General features: G+C 42.8%; 1 protein-coding gene and 1 long non-coding RNA gene across 4 annotated transcripts in view; one reads left to right on the forward strand and one right to left on the reverse strand.

Annotated features, from left to right (window-relative positions):
- Positions 1 to 21387, reverse strand: part of PIGU (phosphatidylinositol glycan anchor biosynthesis class U) — an 86662-nt gene that overhangs the window by 20013 nt on the left and 45262 nt on the right. For 2 of the 3 annotated variants that reach the window (XM_027622644.1, XM_027622645.1), the window contains 4 exons: positions 17925 to 18022; positions 5975 to 6129; positions 3586 to 3729; positions 718 to 842 (listed from right to left, as the gene is read on the reverse strand). In XM_027622644.1, coding sequence (XP_027478445.1) covers positions 718 to 842; positions 3586 to 3729; positions 5975 to 6129; positions 17925 to 18022 — 522 coding nt within the window. The remainder of the gene's footprint in view (positions 1 to 717; positions 843 to 3585; positions 3730 to 5974; positions 6130 to 17924; positions 18023 to 21387) is intronic. The other variant, XM_027622646.1, reaches the window with a different exon arrangement.
- On the forward strand, positions 9767 to 21106 carry LOC113937804. The gene is made up of 3 exons (XR_003524725.1): positions 9767 to 9870; positions 17862 to 17958; positions 20302 to 21106. It is a non-coding gene; the product is annotated as an uncharacterized LOC113937804 (long non-coding RNA).

Here is a 21387-nt window from a genome sequence, read left to right on the forward strand (position 1 = left end):
CTCTGCCCCTCCCCCTACTCTTTGACTCTCACTCTCTCAAAAAACAAAATCTTTTAAGAAATAAAATGAGCAGCATTTAAAAAAGAAAAAAGAAAAAAAGAAATAAAATAAGCAGCATTTTTATTTTTTTTAATTTTTAAAAAAGATTTTATTAATTTGAGAGAGAGAGACACAGTGAGAGAGGGAACACAAGCAGGGGGAGTGGGAGAGGGAGAAGCAGGCTTCCCGCGGAGCAGGGAGCCTGATGCAGGGCTCCACCCCAGGACCCTGGGATCATGACCTGAGCCGAAGGCAGACGCTCAATGACTGAGCCACCCAGGCGCCCCTAAGCAGCATTTTTAAAAAGATTTATTTACTTAAGAGAGAGAGAGAGAGAGAACAAGCGAGCACAAGTGGGGAGTTGGGGAACAGAGTGAGCGGATCAGCTGGATCCAGCAGCTGGATCTGCTGCTTTGCCCGCTCCCAGGACCTGGAGATCATGACCTGAGCTGAAGGCAGCCGCCAACCGACAGAGCCACCCAGGCGCCCCACAATGTTGTTTTTTGTTATCATCATCACCAGTCTGTAGTACCTAGCCGGCCACTGTCTCTCTCCAGGTGCTGCTAGTGCAGCAAACACCCAGCAAATGCCTATCGATTTCTTTTTCCCTGGCTGTTTCATCCAGGGACCAGGCTAACACGAGTCTGCCACCAGAGGTTTAGAGGCGGGAATACTCACATCTGTAGAGATGGTTCCACACAGGGAGGAAGGCCATGTAGAGGGCCACATCCCCTACCGTTGGGTAGGACTTGAAGATGGAGATGATAGCAATCTGGATGAACATGAAGAAGATAGGGTGCTCCCTGGGGCGGGTGGGGCAGGCAGACAGACAGAGAGGGAGAGATCAGTCAGGGACGAGGTCCACCCCCAGACTCCTAACCCCAACCCTTGAACTCAAAAGTGCTCTCCAGGAGACTTCAGGCAGGGGCTGGCTCTGCGGCCCAAAGGACATGGGGGCCAGACCGAGTAGCACAGCAGAAAACCGTGGGGACCCAGAGACGTCCAGAGGTGGTGGTGGAGGAGGGCCCAGCAAACACTGGAGAAACAGCTCATCCCCCCGCCAACCCCCATCCCGGCTCCGGGCCTTCCCGTAGGAGGAAGAAAACAGATGAAGTCAGCTTCGTTATTGGGCTCTAAAGACTGCTTGTTAGAGTCATCAGGCAGCCTCCCTCGCCCTCGCCAGAGGCCCCTTTGACAACCGGACCCAGGGCAGGATGTGCCTGCTTGCCGACGCTCTTCTCTGACAGTATGGTCAGTGGAGTCTCCGGACCCTTAGCTATGATGTGCTCCTTTCCAGAAAGAGAACTGATTGCTGCAGGCAGCTTTTGAGCTCCAACGTGCTGGAACTGGAGTTCTTATTACCTTAAACTAACAATAACGACTACCATTTCCTAAACCCTCACTCTGCCAAGTTCTGTCCCAGGCCCTTTCCTTGTGCCATCACACATGATCCCTACTGTGTGTCAGTTACTCCTCAAAGTAGGCAGGACCGTCACCCACACTTTGCAGATGAGGAAATGGAAGTTCAGAGAAGGTAGGTGAATTAGTAAGCAGTGGGACTGCTTATCTCCAGAACTCTTAAGCATCACCAGTACTGTTCTCCTGAGTGCCTAGCATGATCACAGCTCTCGTCAGAAAGGGTGGGGACAGAGCTCCATCTCCAACGTTCGTCCGAGAGCTGTCCAAGTACTAAAAGGAAGCCAAGAGAAGAGGCCGGATCTACGCCCTCCTCAGCTGTACCTGAACAACAAGCATATGGCCTACTTCTGCACAGTACCTGCATGCCCAGCTCATTAAGGTTTTCTTCAGAGATTCATGGTATTCTTGACTTGCAGGTCAAAGGTCAGGGTGACTCAGTGGGTGTCAATCTGAGATGTGGAGACAAACATGTACACACCCCAAACACTTGAGCAGTTTTACACAGCAAATGCTTCAGATGCAGCTTGGCAAAGTCTCACAGTCCTGTAGGCTCTAGAAGGGTCCAGCTAGCTCAGTGAACATCTTCCTAAAGAAAAGCCAAATCACTGGCTGTGGGCTTTGTAGGGAGCTGGTAAGAACTACAACATTTCTATGAAAAGGCCAGCGAAAGTACAGTGACAAAAAGTATGGAGAGCCGAGGCTCCCGCAGTACTGTCTGGAGAGAAGTGGCCTGAAGGGCTCTGTTTCCACAAAGCTGGCACTGGAAGCAACCACTGCAGGGGGCCGGAGAGTTAGCAGAGCTTCAGATCCAGCAGGGGAGGCCACTTCATACCCTCTGTCCCTACAACCCGGGGTGGGTGTGGGTGGGGGTCACATGCCGGTGCTGCTGTTGTCTACCCAGGAGCCACCTGTGGCCTTTCCCATGCAGACAATGAAAGGTGCTACGCAGATGAGGAGAGGTGTTCCGGGCTCCTGGCTTCTCTCAGCCCAGCGGCTAAGCCCGACAAGAACAAAGGCAGGGACTGGGGACGACAGACTGCTGGAGAGCTTGGCTGGGCAAGGCTGCCAGAGTTCTGAGACTGCCAGGCCAAGGCTAAGTTATGGGAAGGAGGCATGAGCTCTGAGCTCTTATAGAATGGGAATCATGTGCATTGGTACACTGGCCATGAAGACTGGCAGCAAGGTTAGAACAGAGAACTCAGGCTCCTGAAAACTAAACCAAATTCCCTTCCAGGTTCCCTGGACCTGCAGCCAAGGATGACTGGCCCCACTGAGATCAGGATGTGAGGGGCCCTTCAAGCACCCACGACCATCACCTGGACCATGTGTCAGAGCCTGTTTTCCCTTCCCTGAGCCAGGATAACAGAACAATTTCCAGGGGGCTACTACAAGTGATCTCTTTCAGGAGTTTGGCACGGTGCAAGGGGTGAGGATAGAGTTTGGAGACAGACAAACGTAGGTCTGAATCCCAGCTCCACTACTCACTAGCTGTGTGACTCTGGGAAAATTTTTCCACTTCTCCAAATGTCCATTCCTCAACTATAAAATGGAAGTGATGGTAATAAAATGATGCCTACTTCCAAGAAATGCTGGAAGGCTTGAGTATGAACACTTTTCAGAAAGCCTAAAAAGGGCTGGGATGAAGCCAGGCTCAATACATGCTCACTTTCTTACACTACAGAAGAGAGCTCCACAGATGAGCCTTTTGAAGGAAATTCATCAGAAGATTAAACAGAGCTGCAGGTAGCCAACCTCCCAACTAATACATCCTGAGTCCCTACTGTCACTGGGATAGTGATGGAGGACGCCCAACAAGAGCCACTTTTTCCAAAGACACCTTCCAACTAAAAACCCTTCCTCTTATGCAAAATAGGGAGGGGTTCAGTAGCACTGTGGGCTCAGAGCGAAGCCAGGGAAAGTATCAAGGGTGCCCCAAAGCGCCTTCCGCGCATCCTGTACTCATGTGTGACTCTACTGCTGGTATGGCTCCTGGCACCGGAGCCCAGTAAGGGCAGGCCCCCTGGGCAAAGACGGCATAAACTGAGAGCAGATGCTCCCAGTTTGACAGGCACCTGTAAGACTACAAATGGCTCTGTGGACAAAGAAGCAGCAGGTCCAACCACTTACTTTAGCTTTATGGCTAAGGGGATGGTGTAGAAGAAGACGTTGATCTGAAACACACATACAAAGAAGAGGCTGAAGTGCTCAAACATCTCTGCAAAGAAGTACCAAAAAAGACCGATGTTTGGAGTGAGATCTGGGACAGAAAGTCTGGAATGAAGAAAACAAAGGGAGGGGAAAAAAGAGAGCCAAATTATAAATGGTCTGCTCCGACCTGGTTTTCTCCTAAAGATTCTGGTCACTACTGGGCAGCCAAGGATGACTGTCCCCACTGAGATCAGGATGTGAGGGGCTCTTCAGGCACCCTGGATATAGGTAATTAATAAAAACAAGAGGCAGAGGGGCACCTGGGTGGCTCAGATGGTTAAGCGTCTGCCTTCGGCTCAGGTCATGGTCGCGGGGTCCTGGGATCGAGCCCCGCATCGGGCTCTCTGCTCCACGGGAAGCCTGCTTCTCCCTCTGCCTCTGCCTCTCTCTCTTTCTCTCTGACTCTCATGAATAAATAAAACATTAAAAAAATAAAAATAAATAAATAAAAACAAGAGGCAGAGAAACAGAAAATGATAACCCTTAACAAATATCAGCTGAACCAAACTGGCATGCATCAAAGATCTGAAATGAGGCAGCATTCAGGCTAGAAATCAAGAGACCAGCCCCTTGGGGTGCCTGGGTGGCTCAGTCATTAAGCCTCTGCCTTCGGCTCAGGTCATGATCCCAGGGTTCTGGGATCGAGCCCCGCATCGGGCTCCCTGCTCAGCAGGAAGCCGGCTTCTCCCTCTCCCACTCCCACTTGTGTTCCCTGTCTTGCTGTCTCTCTGTCAAAAAAAAAAAAAAAAAAAAAAGACCAGCCCCTCTTTTACTGCCTAAAATACATATGTTTAAATTTAGGAGATATCCAGGATTGTAACAAAAGAGGAATGGGTTTTAAACAAACAATATCTATTTGGGGGCATTCCAAAGACTGGCCTAGAGGAGCAAGCTCAAAGATCCTACTGCTCCCCATTCTTGCTCTGCATCCCCACAGCAGGAGCCAGAGACTGAGCGCCTGACATGGCACTGACTTCTGGGGCCTTGCGGAAGCATCGGCAGGTTCCAGCTAGGATCCCAGATCTCATTGGAGAAATAAGGATTTCACTGGAAAACTTTTTGTCTAGTTGTATCAGAAAAAGATTGGTTGCCATTCTGGCTCTTCTAAAAATTTACATAAATGTTTTATTTAAAAAAAAACAGAGCTGAAACTGATGTCAATTCACAATATGAAAAGGGCAAATAAATGGAGCATGGAGAAGGGAGAAATATGCAGTGGCTCATGGTCAGAGTTCACTGACCAGAGTTCACTCCACCCAGGGCGCGTCTTTGCCTCCTGCTGTGACTACATTTCCTTTTCTGTAAAATGAGGTAAAGAACACAGTCTGCAGGTCAGCAAAAAAACAGGCAAAGCTTTTCGCCAGCAATACAAACTCCTATCTAAGGAACAGCATGAAGAGGGAACAGTTATGCTCAGCCAGGATTTAACACAAATTAGCAGTCCAGAATCCCAAAGGGGAGTCTGCCACTCCATATCCCTTCCTCACCCTGACAGGTTCAACTGTCTAACACCTCACTGGGCTGTGAGTTCCTTGAGGTTTGGGCAGCGACCATCCTCCTCCACATACCACACAGAGAGCATTGGGAAATGTCTGCAGAATTCATACTCCATTTTGATTTTCTCTAAAACTTTGACACATGGGAGGTGGCTTTATTTCAAAACTGTTAGAGACCTGCTTGCAGTAGAGGAATATATCCATTCCTGTTGGGGACTGAACCAAACCCTTCCAGGCAGACACTGTAGTTGCTTCAGATGTTCCTGGAGAGTGATCTTTAATCTCACCAGACTGAAGACACTCGCTAGACCTGTGGTTCTCAAAGTGAGAACCAGGACCAGCAGCATTAGCATCATCTGAAAACTACTTAGAAATGTAAATTCTTGGTTCCTATCCCAAATTTACTTAATCAAAACCTCTAGAGGCTGGGCTTGGAAATCTGGGTGTTAAGAAGCCCTGCAGGTGGGGACGCCTGGGTGGCTCAGTCATTAAGCATCTGCCTTCGGCTCAGGTCATGGTCCCAGAGTCCTGGGATCCTGCATCGGGCTCCCTGCTCAGCGGGAAACCTGCTTCTCCCTCTCCCACTCCCCCTGCTTGTGTTCCCTCTCTGGCTGTCTCTCTCTCTGTCAAATAAATAAATAAAATCTTAAAAAAAAAAAAAAAAAAGAAGCCCTGCAGGTGGTTCTGGTGCACACTGAAGTTTGAGGACCACTATGTCTAGATGCTCCCTGTGGTTGCTCACACTTTGACTCCAGCTAGAGCTGGGAAAAAGAAATTAGCTTCCAGAGTTTTCTAATGAAGTCATTACTTACATGAAGCCATAGACTGCAGGGATGAAATCCCAGGAGCTGAGAAGGAAGAAGGAGAGGCAAATGATTACCACTAGACTTCCCACGTACATCATGGCATACTCCCAAGAGAAGATCCAGAAGGCTTTGCTCTTCACTTTCACAGGTATGTACTGCCGCTAGGAGAGAAGGCAAAATGGTATATTTAGGGATGTCAAGGACAAAAAGAAATTATCAGCTTAAACTTCAAGATCCCTTCAGCAAAGCAAAGGACACAGAAAAATTTTGAAAATCAAAGGACTGAAAAGGACTTCCTTATGCTAGATAAACACTAAGCAAAAGAAAACTAGTTATACTGTTACCAGATAAAATAAACTTTAATGTATAAAGAATTACAAAAATAAAGATGTTCCATAATGATAAAAGGTTTATCAGAAAGATGTAACAGCTCTAAACTTCTATGTACCAAATAACACAGTCTAAAAAAACATGGGGCGCCTGGGTGGCGCAGTCGTTAAGCATCTCCCTTCGTCTCAGGTTGTGATCCCAGGGTCCTGGGATCGAGCCCCGCACTGGGCTCCCTGCTCAGCGGGAAGCCTGCTTCTCCCTTTCCCACTCCCCCTGCTTGTGTTCCCTCTCTCGCTGTGCCTCTCTCTCTATCAAATAAAGAAAATCTGAAAAAAAATAAAATAAATGAAAATATATAAAACAAATGTGGACAGGTCTACAAAAGAAAAACAGACATAACCATCATCAGTAAGTAACTGATAGATCAAACAGACAAAAATCAGTAACCAAGGAGGAAATAGGAATAGCACATTTTTAAAAAACTTGTAACTTCCCTGAGAATGAGTCAGGAAAGAAAAAAAGAAAAAAAAATCTATCTACATAGATATAGAAAACGTGGCAAAATGGTAACTGAGTCATCTAAATAAAAGGTTACTTGTTATACTCATCTTTTAACTTTTCTAAAGCATGAAATAAAAGATTAGGGAAAAACTAATTCAAGAAGAAACAGAAAATTAGAATGGTCTTACAAACATTTAAGAAATTGAATTAGTAATGAAAAATTTTCCCATAAAGGAAAGAGCCAGTTTTACAGGAAAATTCTACCAACATTCAAGAAGCAGTTTATTCTAATCTTACATTAACTCTTTCACAGCAAATATCATAAGCTTTATACCAAAACCATTTACCAACAAAAATGCAAAAATGCTAAATGATATATTATCTAACATAATTCAGCAATACATGATAAAGTTGGGTTATGACCAGGTTGGATTTATTCCAAAAACTCAAGGTTAATTCAACATAAGAAAAGCTATTAATATATGTAACACAAACAGCTTAAAAATAAGAAATCATATTAGTGTCTAGATATATGCAACAACTACTTATGATAAAAATAACAAGCAATAAAAGAATTCAGTGAAGGAGCAGAGTACAAAATTAACATACAAATAGCCTTCATATGCACTAATAAACAATTAGAGGACACAATGGTAAGGAAAACCACATTTACAATAACACCAAGGAAAAGAAAACTTAGACTTAAGTTTAACAAGGAATGTGTAAAACCGATTCATGGAAAATTTTAAAACACTCCTGAAAGACACTAAGGTAGACTTGAACAGATGGACAGATATCCCCTGTCCTTGTTTAGGATGATTCAAAATTATAAAGAGGTCAGTTCTTCCTAATTTAATTTATTAATTCAAAGCAATAATATAATACCAATAAAAATGTCAACAAGCTGTTTTGTGGGATTATACAAGATTAAAGTTCATATGGAATGGGGTGCCTGGGTGGCTCAGTCATTAAGTGTCTGCCTTCAGCTCAGGTCATGATCCCAGGGTCCTGGGATCGAGCCCCGCATTGGGCTCCCTGCCCAGCGGGAAGCCTGCTTCTCCCTCTCCCACTCCCCCTGCTTGTGTTCCCTCTCTTGCTGTGTCTCTCTCTGTCAAATAAATAAATAAAATCTTTAAAAAATAATAAAGTTCATATGGAAATACAAACATGCAAGGAATGAAGAACTAATACACGCTACAACAGGGATGAACCTTGAAAACCTCAAGCTAATTGAAGGAAATCAGTCAAAAAAAAAGACCACATATTACATGATTCCTTTCATATGAAATGTTCAGGATAGGAAAACCTATAAAGACAAAAAGCAGAATACTGATTGCTAGGGCTAGAGGGGAAAGGGGCACTGGGGAAAAACAGAGTTACTGCTTAATGGGCATGAGGTTTCTTTTTGGGTGACACAAATATTTTAGAACTGATTGTGGTAACGGCTGCACAACTCTGTGACTATCCAAAAATCACTGAGTTGTATTCTTTAAGTAGGTAAATTGTATGCTATGTAAATTATATCTTGATAAAAATAAAAACTGTTAAAAGAAAAACACCATAAATAAGTAAAAAAGACAAATGAGAAACTGGAAGAAAATATTTGCAGACAAAGGGTTAATACTCCTAATATATAAAGGATTCTTAAAAATTGAGAGAAAACAGATCTAAATCCAACAGAAAAATGAGGAGGAAAAATGAACAGACAATCCACAAACATGATAAAATGTTCAAACTCATTCATATTTAAAGAAATGCAAATTAAAACAACACTGAGATACCATTTCTCATAATCAGACTGGCAAAATTTTATAATGTGACAACACATTCTGTTAGCAAGGCTGTGGAAAAACAGGCACTATCATACATTACTGGTGGGAATAAAAAATGTGTACAATCCCTGTGGAGGGGAATTTGGAAAAGACCTTAAAAAACTACATATATACTTACCTATGGATCAGTAATTCTACTTCTAGAAATCTACCTTGAAGATACCCCTCTGACAATATGAAAATACATATACACAAGGTTACTCATTAAAGCATTAATTGTGACTGCAATTGCAAAAAGTTGAACAAACTATGGTACGTCCACACAATGGAGTACTATACCACTATAAAAAAGAATGAAGATCTCTGTATATCAATCTGCAGTGACTTCCAAGAAATAGTAAAAAAAAGCAAAGCACTAAAGGGTACCTAGAGTATGCCATCCTTCATATAAGAAAGAAGGAAATACACAGGTACCTGCTCATTTGTGGAAAGAAACACAGGAAGGATAAACCAGAAACTAAAAATAGTTACTTAGGGTGACAGAGAAAGAAGGAAAAAGGAAAGAACAAAGGGCGCCTGGGTGGCCCAGTCAGTTGGGCGTCTGCCTTCAGCTCGGGTCATGATCCCAGGGTCCTGGAATCGAGCCCAGCATCAGGCTCCCTGCAACTTCTCCTCTCTCTCTGCCTGCCGCTCTGCCTACTTGTGTTCTCTCTCTCTGTCAAATAAATAAATAAAATCTTTAAAAAAAAAAAAAAAGAAAAGAAAAAGAAAAAAGAAAGAACAAGATAGCAGGGATGAAGATAGAGTGATAGTTCTCTGAATATGTTTTTTGTTTAGTTGATTCTTAGAACGATAGCAATATTTCTTAGTCTCTTCACATACCCCCAAATAAACAAAAAATTAAAACCAACCAAGGTGTAGGGGAAATCCAAAATGATACAAACAGTAATACATGAGCCTAACTATATCATAAATAAGGTAACTACGCTGAAGGGCCACATGGGAGAAGAAAAGAACTAACCTGAGTGACTTTGAGAAACAGTAGCCTGACAGAACAGTCATGCTAAAGACAAAAAGGATTTTACTTACGTGTTATAATCAAGTCAGTAGATATACTTCTGACATGGGTATTTCTCACAGCAATTCTAGAACAACTTTGTGTGTGTTCTAGAACTGAACATATTAGCAAATAAACTGCAAATAATGAAAGTTGGGCTTCCAAACATTAGAGAAAGAAATTAGACACAAGGAAAAGGAAGACACTAACGTGAACCCTGTGGTGTTGGACTGGAATCACAGGTATCAGTATAAACAGATATTGGGATCGATCTATTGGTGTGAAGAGATAGAGAGATAAAGAATCACAGACATGTTTGGGGGGCAGTTAGTGTACATACATGTATTTCATAACTCTTTCTGCTAGAAGCATACCCATAACCCTTGGTTTCTAAATAGCATTCACCAATAAAAGGAACCAGGAGTCCTCAAAGAAGTAGTTGATTCCTGGGCTGGGGCAGGGAAAATACAAGATGAACCTGGATCACCTTGTGGTACCAGAAAGAAAGGAAGGAAAGGCTCAAAAACACGAGGATTGTCAAACGAACACAAGAGCCGATTTAAAGGAACCCCCTTTTCTAGGTCAAAGCTAGAAAAATGTGAGCGATGGCTAATATTAGTATTGGATTTTTTTTTTTTTTTGAGGTGAAATTCACACAACATACATTTAACTATTTTAAAGTATGCAGTTCAGGTGCTTTAATGGTTGCCATGAAAGAAGTTTGAGGTGGATGAGGGTTAGCTCCCACTCTACACTCTCTCTGCGAAAAAAGCAAGTTCCAGACCATATTCTGGCATACTTAACAACATTTATTAAACAAATATTCATTAGCAAGCAGGCACAAAGCACTTTACACAAATTATTCTGGGAGGTCCATTAAGTCCCAGCTCTCTCCCTTTTTAGTTGTTCCAATCACCTACTGTAAAAAAGCTTCACTTGGGGCGCCTGGCTGGCTCAGTTGGAAGAACATGTGACTCTTGTTCTGGGAGTTGTGAGCCCAATATTGGGTGTAGAGCCCCATGTTGGATGTAGGGTTTACTAAAAAAAATAAACTGAACAAAAAAATTTTTCACTCAAAGCAGAAGTGACAATATGACAATATCCCAGAGGCAGGGGTCTGTTGTCCTTGGAGTCACATCAGGCAACCAGAAATCCTCCTAAGAAGACTAGACAGAGGATGGATTAGGAATGAAGCCTCAGGCACCATATCCAAGGGAGGAAGTTACAGGCCTTCCTGGATTCTTATTCCCCTTTCATGCAAGTATAGTAAGCGTCTCTAAAATAGTTTAATCAATTCCATTTCTTTTGAATACTTCAATTGCACCTACTTCTTTTTTTAAAGTTTATTTATATTTTGACAACTGACAATATACAGATACAGAACATCTCCATCATCACAAGAAGTTCTATTGACAACGCTGCTCTAAAACAACACAGTTTCAAGAGAATATTATATTTCTGGGGATGGAAAATGATTTGACAAAGAGGAGCCATCCAGAGATAAATTCAAAGAGGAAGGCACTTAAGGTTCTGAGTTTCTTCCTGAAAAATACTGCCTGCCGTCTAGCATAAAAGGAAGGGAGGCAGGGAGGGAGGGAGGAAACCCACAGCCCAAGGATGGAGGAAAAAACCCTCGAAAGTAAAAATGTTCTTTTGGTTTGTTTTTCCCTTCTTCCCTATTTAAAGGTATTTAAAAAGAAGGGAAGTGAAAAAGACAGCCATGAAGACCTGAATCAGGTAGACTGTTCAAAGCTACTCTCTGAGGAGAGTCCTAAGCACAGATCCAGGAGATGAGGTTTCGCTTTTCACACATCCATTAGCAGCCCCCACATTTTGGTTTGCTGCCATGTTCTTAGAGCTTTATTGAACCCAAAGTGTTACTGTTGATGCTTGAGTGGAAAATGATTTTCTCCCCCCTTGGCAAATCTGTGATGTAAAATGTGCATTAAATTTTAGGTATAATTTTTGTTAAGACTTGGTCTAGGGGTCAGGTTTGCTTTAGGAAACAGAGCCCTGAGAATATAATGTCATGTGGAATGTTTACTGAATCTATTTAAAAAACCTGGGTCTGATTAAAGATTAAGTAATCTTTTAGGACCACTCCCATTACACCAAGTGAGGCACGCCTGAAATGCTTAAAAAAGAAACTCAAGTGATCCTTTCTTTGATGGCTTATTTATAAACCCTAGAGCCTAACTTAATCTAGAGGTCCACATTGCACGTTTCCCAGTGAGCAGATAAGCATTCATTTTACCCACCTTTTTTTTCTCAATAGCAAATGCTGACTTAAAATGAAATGAGTAAGTTGAAGGGTTGGGAGAATGGTGCCCTAAATATTTGGATCAATTCTTAGAAATCTTTTCATTGTAAAATAGAACACAAGATACAGAAAACCACATAAAACAAATATGTAACCTAGTGAATGATTATGAGACAAAGATCCATACGGTTAAGAGGAAGAAATGTCCCTCCGCTCTCCGAGTCTATTGGGCCCTCTCCCAGACAGTCTCCTCCTTCCTCCAAAGTCACCACTGATCCTGGCTTGTAGAGTACTCACTTACTTGCATTTCTTGATGGTTTTCTATCAAAATGTGTATGCCTTTACACTATAGTTTAGCTTGCCCATTTTTAAAAAATTTAATACAACTTTTAAGTCTCTTAATTTACAGGTCCTCCAACCCATTCCACTCATGCCCCCTACAATTCATGGGTTGAAGAACCTGGGCATTTAACCTGTAGAACTTCCCACAATCTGGTTTTTGCTAATTACAGACTTTTCTTCAGTATTCCTTGCAAATTGGCAACTGCATCCCCTTGGCAAAACTCTGGTGGTGAGTCCTTTTCTCAGGAGGCGTGATTTTTGTCTTTCATGTTAGTAGCTATTAACACTCAATGCCTAGATCAACCAGTGTTGCAAAATGATGCTATCCTATCAATCTGTCTTGATTTGCAAGCTCAAAAACATATAGTAGCTCACCTACTATATGGTTACCCAATGGTACAGGGCAGGATAAATGCTTACTGTTTCCCCTTTAGTTCCAGTTTTCAAGGTAATGAATTGGTTTTGTCAATTCTCCTAATTTGACCAATTACCAATTGACCTTTTTAATATCATTATGAATACCTGGATTTAAAAATAATTTTGGGTTTCAATCTATTGCAATTCTAATCCTAATGAAACTCAAACTGTCCATCTCTGGTCAGTGGGAGCCTCTTCAAATTGGATCCTGAGTCCTTTTGAGATGACCCCAGCAGCCCTTCATAGCTTCCTTGTTATCTGGTATTACAATGGTCTAGGATTATCCTGTACATTTCCTGCCCTAAACATAGGATCAGCCATTTCTCTGAGAAACTCATTTCTTTTAATGGGTAAAAATGGTATTGTAAGGTCACAATCTGAGCCCCAAGGATACTCCTTGATACTGGGTTGGTCATTGTTTCTAGACCTTTTAGTGGACATAAACATAGACACACACACATACACATACATACACACACATATTCAAATTCCTACAGGGGCCAGGCAGGTAACAAATGAGAGAAGGGTAACAGAAATGAAGCACAGGGACTATGCTAAACTGTGAAGAGGGTGTACCTTGTCTAAAGGAGACAGATCTCCCAATTTTCCAAAAGAAGCCAGAAATGTACATTTTTAACATGAATTTTTTAAATGTTGACAACTAATTAAAATAAACACCATGGTCAAATAAAACACATCTGTGGGCCAGGTGCGGTCCATGAGATGTATACTCTCAACCTGAAAAATGTAACCTGTAGTTACATCCCAGAAGTTATATGGTTGTGAATGTATAAAAAAATTTAGGAAGAAAAGCCTAACTACAATAAGAAAGGGGAGAAATGTGTAATTATCTCCCTCCCCCAACTCTCTAAAGCACTAGGGAGAAAAGCATTTTCTAGGGGTGCCTGGGTGGTACAGTTGGTTGAGCATCTGACTCTTGGTTTCAGCTCAGGTCATAATCTCATGGGTCGTGAGATCCAGCCCCGCATCGGGCTCTGTGCTCAGTGCCGAGTCTGTTTCAGATTCTTTTTCCTTCTCCCCCTGCTTCTCCCACTGGTGCTCTCTCTCTCAAATAAATAATAAATCTCAAAAAAAAAAAAAAAAGAAAGAAAAGAAAAGCATTTTCTATACAGAAACCGTTTCTTTCTCAGATATGGTGAAAAAGACAAAAAGTCAGTTACCACAAAAAAAACCCCAAAACTCTTAAGGAGGTTGAAATCTAACAAAAGTTATTACACCTAGGTTCTTGGACTAACAGGATGAGACCTAAGAGATATATTTTACATGATAGGTATATTAGAGGCAACAAAGCTGGTGGAAAAGTTCATTGCAATTGCATGATCAAGTGCTCACACTCATTTTCACCCGTTCTAAAGATAAAGGAAGCTAACAGAATTGAAATAGAGTGAGTTGTGAAAATTTCAGAGAAGGTCCCAAAGAAGGCCTGGGGAAGGACCCATTAACAAAAAAGACCTGGTTGGGGGGAGGCACCTGGGTAGCTCAGTAGATTGGGCATCTGGTTCTCAATTTTGACTCAGGTCGTGATCTCGGGATCGTGGGATGGGGCCCCGCACTGGGCTCTGCTCGAAGCATGGAGTCCGCTTGGGACTCTCTCTCTCCCTCTACCCCTCCCTTCCAGCCTCCCCGCCTCCTTGTGACAGCGCTCTAGGCAGGCACTCTCTCTCTCAAGTAAATAAATACACAAAACATTAAAAAAAAAAAAAAAAAGAAAGGAAGGAAGGAGGGAAGGAAGGGAGACCTGGTTGGGTTCGGCTCCTTTGGTGCAAGCTAATATCATGTGACCGGCTGCTCCAGACTCCAGAAAAGTATAGAAATCACAGGATTAACCTTTTCACTTCAGACAAGAGAAGGTCAGATTGGGTTAAAGCAAAAACCATAAGAACACTCATGAGGTGTTTCCCCCTGGTTTCTGTTACTTTCTTTCAAAGAAATTAAGAACCTCAAGCCATCTAAGGGGGTCCAAGACTTAGGAACCCCAAGCAAAAGGAAGGAGGGAACTAGAAACTTGCCTGACTGCACCATGAGCCTCCTTCTGCCAGCCCCACAGCTTCAGCCTGGAGGTCCTATGCACTTGGCATATCCTTCCCCGTAGCCTCTAGGTCCTGTGCCCTAAAGTGGCTCTCTATTTCACTCTGAATGCTATCAGATCATAACATTTTAGCTACTAATTTGAAACCAGGCCGTAAGCCAAGGTCAGAGAGAGTAAAGTTGAGGGGAGGGGACCCGATGAGCTTAAACTACCATTCTTATAAGTGACCCACTAGGAATCCAGATGCAACATCCCCTGCCTTTGACCCTGAAGCCTTCCTGGGTCTCTTCCTGGGAAGAGAAAAACAGCTTTGCCTCTGGCACTGATCAGACGTTAGCTTGTCTGCAACCTGCCTTCTGTACCCTCTAGAGATTCCACTGGAAGAATGGAGGTAGGTTTGTAGTGTCAAAGGAAGAAGTACAAACTAATTTTTATAGTTCCTTTGACACTAGAAAATGAATTATTTTCTTTCCTCCCCTCATCACCCCACGTACCCTCAGACTGATGACCATGCCCCTTCTATGAACTCTTATACTCTGTTTTAATACTTAATGTGTTAAGCCTTTGCAGTAACTAATATTATCCCCATTCTGAGGCACAGAGAAGGGACTGAATAAGGTGACTGGCTGAGCTGCTCGATTCCATGACTCAGTTGTACTGTCCCTTGACATCAGAAGGAAATTTGAGTTTTAAATGAAAATGATTTTACAAAAGGCAGTATTTAGAAATTGGCTTAAAAACCATTTTAAAAATTTTAGTCAGTTCATGTGTACAAATAAATATATTTTTAATGGTATTTATTTGATAAATATTTGCACAAAAATTCTGGTTGTATGCATTCCTCTTAGGGTTCAGACTTTCTAAAGAATGAACTGTAAATATGAATAAAAGAAATGCAAACAGCATATTGTTATGTGGAAAAATTCTTGGATTCAACAAGAATCTAGAAAGAGAATCAAAGCAAAACTTCACAGTGCAATGATACATCTATTGGACTAGCAATCATACGTCAAATTTGAAAAGCCAGTGCTGGAAACCTGAGAGGAAATGGTTCACTGCACTTCATTTTTTTTTTTAAAGATTTTATTTTTGGGACGTCTGGGTGGCTCAGTTGGTTAAGTGACTGCTTTCGGCTCAGGTCATGATCCTGGAGTCATAGGATGGAGTCCCACATCGGGCTCCCTGCTCAGCAGGGAGTCTGCTTCTGCTTCTCCCTCTGACCCTCCCCCACCCCAGGCTCGCTCGCGCTCTCTCTCTCTCTCTCTCTCTCAAATAAATAAATAATTCTTAAAAAAAAAAAGATTTTATTTTTAAGTAATCTCTACACCCAACATGGGGCTTGAACTTAACAACCCCGAGATCAAGAGTCTCACGCTCTACTGACTGAGCCAGCCAGGCGCCCTAATTCACTGCTTTCTAGATGCTGATGGTGGCACTACAAATTGGCTCAGGCTTTCTGGTGAACACTCCAGTCTTACATAATTAGGACTATGAAACTTCTCACACCTTTGGGTCCAGTGAGTCAGCTGGAGGAATACACCATAAGGAAATAACTTAAAGAAAACCAAATTATAGGGCGCCTGGGTGGCTCAGTTGGTTGGGCGACTGCCTTCAGCTCAGGTCATGATCCCGGAGTCCTGGGATCGAGTCCCACATCGGGCTCCTGGCTCAGCGGGGAGCCTGCTTCTCCCTCTGACCCTCTCCCCTCTCATGCTGTTTCTCTCTCTCAAATAAATAAATAAAATCTTTAAAAAAAAAGAAAACCAAATTACTACACTATTTATACCAGTGACAACCAGGGCACATCTCAAATTCCCCACACAGGACAAAGACCAAGCTACATCATGTATCGCTGTGTACATCAACACAAAGACATATTATGAAGTCACTTAAAATGACAAGCATATAGCCTATTTCAATAAATGGAGGTATATACTCAGTTTTAGCAACAGTGCCTATAATTAAGAACAAAGGTTCTGAAACCAGACATTTCTTGGTTTGACTCATGGTACTGTCCCCTGTATACTTTCAAGAAATGTTTCTCGTTTAAGAATGGATTTGGACCATGCAGGACCTACAAGTGGTTTCTTGCTCTTTTTTTTTTTTTTAAAGATTTTATTTATTTATTTGAGAGAGAGAGAGAGAGCACAGGAGAGGGGGGATGGTCAGAGGGAGAAGCAGACCCCCTGCTGAGCAGGGGACTCGATCCTGGGACTCCAGGATCATGACCTGAGCCGAAGGCAGTTGCCTAACCAACTGAGCCAACCAGGCGCCCTGGTTTCTTGCTCTTGAGGAGATGTGTGTATTCTCAATGGCGTGGAAAAGAGAGACAGAGGGCACGCTCTTGCATCAGGATGAGTTCATATCTCAGCACTGTCACTTGCCAGCCATGTCACCTTAGGCAAGTGACTACACCGCCCAACATTCCAGTTGCAATTCATGTGTCTAATATGGCTAATATGAGACGAATACATGGCTAATAATATGACCTACCCCATAAAGTTCTTATGAGCTTGAAATGAAATGATGCCTGCAGAGTGCTCAGTACAGTGCCAGACATAGTAAGTTCTCCGTAAATGTCAGCAATCTGTATTCTTCAATTAATACTGATCACCCGCCATGATCTCAGCATTGCACTAGGGACACCCACTACATTTAATCCCTACAAGAACCTTACAAGGTGAGTGTTGTTATACAGAATTTTTTTTTTTAAGATTTTATTTATTTATTTGAGAGAGAACATGAGAGGGGAGAGGGTCAGAGGGAGAAGCAGACTCCCCACTGAGCGGGGAGCCCGATGTGGGACTCGATCCCGGGACTCCAGGATCATGACCTGGAGCTGAAGGCAGTCGCTTAACCAACTGAGCCACCGAGGTGCCCCTATACAGAAGTTTTTAAAAAAATGAGCTGAGAGAGGGGCCTATGAATATTAGATGAGAGAAGGAGAATGCAAGATGGTTGGCAGATCCCAACTATAAACAAGTAAAATGAAATACGCTCATACATTGGCAGTGATATGCATTATTGGAATTTAATGGTCACTAGGCTCATTTTGTTTAAAATCAGTCAAGTGTCTTTGTTCGGTTTTCAAGTAGAAGCAAGTAAATGTGAGATAGGGACCCAGTCCTATTGCTTTAACTGAGCCATGCCCTTCCTTCCCCCAGGCAATGACCAGGCCAGGTATTAAGTGTCACATGAGCGCTGGCTTCTGACCAGCAAGTGCTTACCTGGAGGAGATAGAGGAGTCCTGGAACGAACAAGGTAAGTGGGTACAGAGACTGGTATGTTGCTAAGGCAAGAAAAATAGCACTGAGGAAGGCACTACCTGTAAAAAGAAATAAATATATGCAATAATCCAGCCTTAGCAATCAGGGTTAGACTTGGCAAGTCCCCCAAACAAGAAACTTCCCATAACTGGTCAAATAAGTTCTTATCACATGTCTCCTTGTGTACAAAATGCTATGCAAACACACACAGTGAGAGCTTCTTGGCTTGATTTCCTGTGAAAGGAAACCTAGGAAGTCAAAACTATTTACCTTTAGCAAACTAAGACACCTCAACTACGTTTCCTTTAAATTTTCAGACCAAGAAAGATTTCACAAAACTTTGGCCTAAAGATGAATAAAGGGATCGAGTCTATTAACATCTATGTCCTGTTTAACTTATCAATGAAGCCCATAATTATCGCTTAAGCGATTCAGAGCTGGGAAACCCATCCCTATTTTACAATACCCTTTCCTTATGCACTATCTTCAAGTCATGTGCTTATTATTAAGGCATATTAATTTTTATTAATAATGTCCCCATTCCCTACATAAAATGGACCATTATGATATAACAAATTTGCAATGACATGGAAAGATATTTATAACATCCTATTAATTGAAATTTATAAACAAGATATATACTATGATCTCTTTAAAAAAATGCATAAGTAAATTTTTTAAAAAAGACTAAAAGACTAGGCCCAAGTTCACATGATTTTCTCTTGGTGGCTGAGTTACAGATTTTTTTTTTTAAATTTTTGCTTCTCTGTATTTTCTAAACTTTCTATAATGAACATGCTTTGTTTTTGTCATAAAAAAAACTGATTTCCTTTCTTTTAAAGGTTTATTTATTGGGGCAGCTGGTGGCTCAGTGGGTTAAGTGTCTGCCTTCGGCTCAGGTCATGATCCCAGGGTCCTGGGATTGAGCCCCACATGGGTCTCCCTGCTCAATGGGGAGCCTGCTTCTCCCTCTCCCGCTGCAGCTCCCCCTGCTTATGCTCTCTCTCTGTCAAATAAATAAATAAAATCTTTTTAAAAAAGGTTTATTTATTTTAGAGAGAGAGTGAGAGAGAGTGTATCTGCCCACATGAGCAGGGGCAGGGTTGGGGGGAAGGGGCAGAGGGAGAGAGAGAATCTCAAGCAGACTCCCCACTGAGCACCAAGCTTGGAGCCTGGGCAACACCAGGCTCGATCTCATGACCCTGAGACCACAACCTGAGCAGAAACCAAGAGTTGGATCCTCAACCGACTGAGCCATCCAGGCGCCCCAAAACTGATTTTTTTTTTTCTAAAAAACTAAATAGCTGTTCTCTTTCGGTTGGTTTTGGACCACAGAGTACCCTAAAACCAAGGCTAGAGAACCCAAATTTGCAACAGAGGTTTCAAAGTGGGCCCAGAAATCAGGAGAGTGTGATTGACGGTCCAAGGCTGGTATCTTGTAATGATAATGTTTCATAAAGGATAGGGCTCATGGTCACTCTCATTAGTGTGGGGTCAACTGTTTGCTGGAAATAACATATAGCCTCTCAATGGTATTTCATTAAAGGAGGGACTAGTCACTCCACTCAGCCTGAGAGGTTTTACCTCTCTTCCAACTCAGCTCCAGAAACAAACAGAAGGAGATGATCCCTAGGGTTTTTTTGCCGACCAAAGTAGTCTCTATACTTGAAACACCTCAGAGCCACCTTGGAAGAGGAGGGTTACGAATGTGACTACTTTATAGGACAGTGAGTGGAGAGAAAAGAACTTTGAGGGCTCCGCCCCTCAAACCAAGGGAACTCAGCAGCTAGGAACAATTCCTGATTGAAGAAAATGGAAGGCAGGCATAAAAAGGAGCAAAAGCTGGAACTAAAAGACCAGGGACCGAATTCTCTGGGGCGGGCTGTTTTACCATGCTCATCAGTGCCAGGCATGATGTCCTATATCCAGGATACTTGTAAACATGACTGAGCAGGGACAGGATCAGGCCCAGCCAAGCTGGCCCACCAGCGGAAGCCCCCACATCCCCGCTGAGCCGCAGATGCCTAGAACCAGGATCAGGTCAATTCTGAGCCAGGGAGATGGCAGTGGTGGGAAGGTACTGTTCTGGGGGCGAACAGCTAAGGTGGGTTCAGGGTTCCCTCACTTGGCCAAAAATGTGAACAACATTTTGTAGGAAACCAGCTAAGGGAGGGAAAACTGGAAAGAACTTTTAAATTTAGCATGACTTTCTGCAGAGACTGGGGTGAGAGAAAGAAGAGGCCCTTTTAGCAGAGGAGGGAGGCTAATGTTCCAACTTCATCCATTCTTACAAATGGGGCGAAAACAAACACATGACTTTCACCCCTCTCTCTCCTAGGAGACACCAGGGAACCAAATAAACACAGCCACCTCCTGCCTTAATTGCCTGAGATCAGTAATTACTTGTCTGGAGCAGCTGACTCTCTATAAGGCCCAGGAGAGAAGAAATGGCTCATAGCATCATAGAAAGGACTTGTGAGTTTCAGAACACCTCCTCCGAAGATCAGGAAGAAGCAGTCTTCCTTCCTTAGATGAAATCATTCATAAGGAAAAACCTGTTCCTTCTGCCATTCTCTACCAGTAAGCGGCATCAATATCTCCCTGGCTACTGCAGTGATCTTTCACCTTCCCTGCCCTACACTCCCTCCAGCAGCCATCAAGGCCTCCTGGTCAACCTCTGGAACATCCACCCCTGCAGTTCCTGCTCTCATCCGTTGCTTCTCCTCCTCAATGGTCATCCCAGTCTCCTCCCATCTAGTCCGCCGGAGAAGTACCAGAAGAATCCTTCTAAAACACAGATTATATCGTGACAAGCCCCTCTTTAGACACTTCTGATGCTTCTATTTCATCTAGCGGATTAAGTCCAAACTGCAGCAGCAAACAAGGCCCTTCGCTATCTGGGTCTTAATTCTCCAGCTTCACCTCTCACTGCTCTCCTACACACATCCCATCCTCCAGCTACTCTGGACCATTCCCTCATTTCTGAAAACACCATACCCTTTCTTTCCTGTGTCTGTTCTCAGCCTATTCCTTCTGCCCAAGCTGTCTTTCCCTGCCCCCCTTCTGGTAAAGACACATCCTCTAGTGGCCAATTGAAATGTCACTTCCTCTATGAAGCCTAAGCAGAAAGGATAACAGTAGTGATTATAGCTAATGATGGTTACTTACTAGGTGCCAGGCACCTCCTCTGTATCCAGAACAATGCTGGACGCAAAAAAAAAAAAAAAAAAAAAAAAAAGCCCTCAGTAAACATCACAAGCACCTTGTGAAAGTTCTATTTTTCTACCCATTTTTATTCTACCCATTTTACAGGTAAAGAAACCAAGGTACAGAAACAGAAGGTTAAGTAATAATGTATCATTTTAAATAATGGAATCACTCAGATGATTCCAGTGCCCATTCTCTTAATTCATTCAATAGCCTC

Source organism: Zalophus californianus, chromosome 8, assembly GCF_009762305.2.
Source record: "Zalophus californianus isolate mZalCal1 chromosome 8, mZalCal1.pri.v2, whole genome shotgun sequence".
NCBI lineage: Eukaryota > Metazoa > Chordata > Mammalia > Carnivora > Otariidae > Zalophus > Zalophus californianus.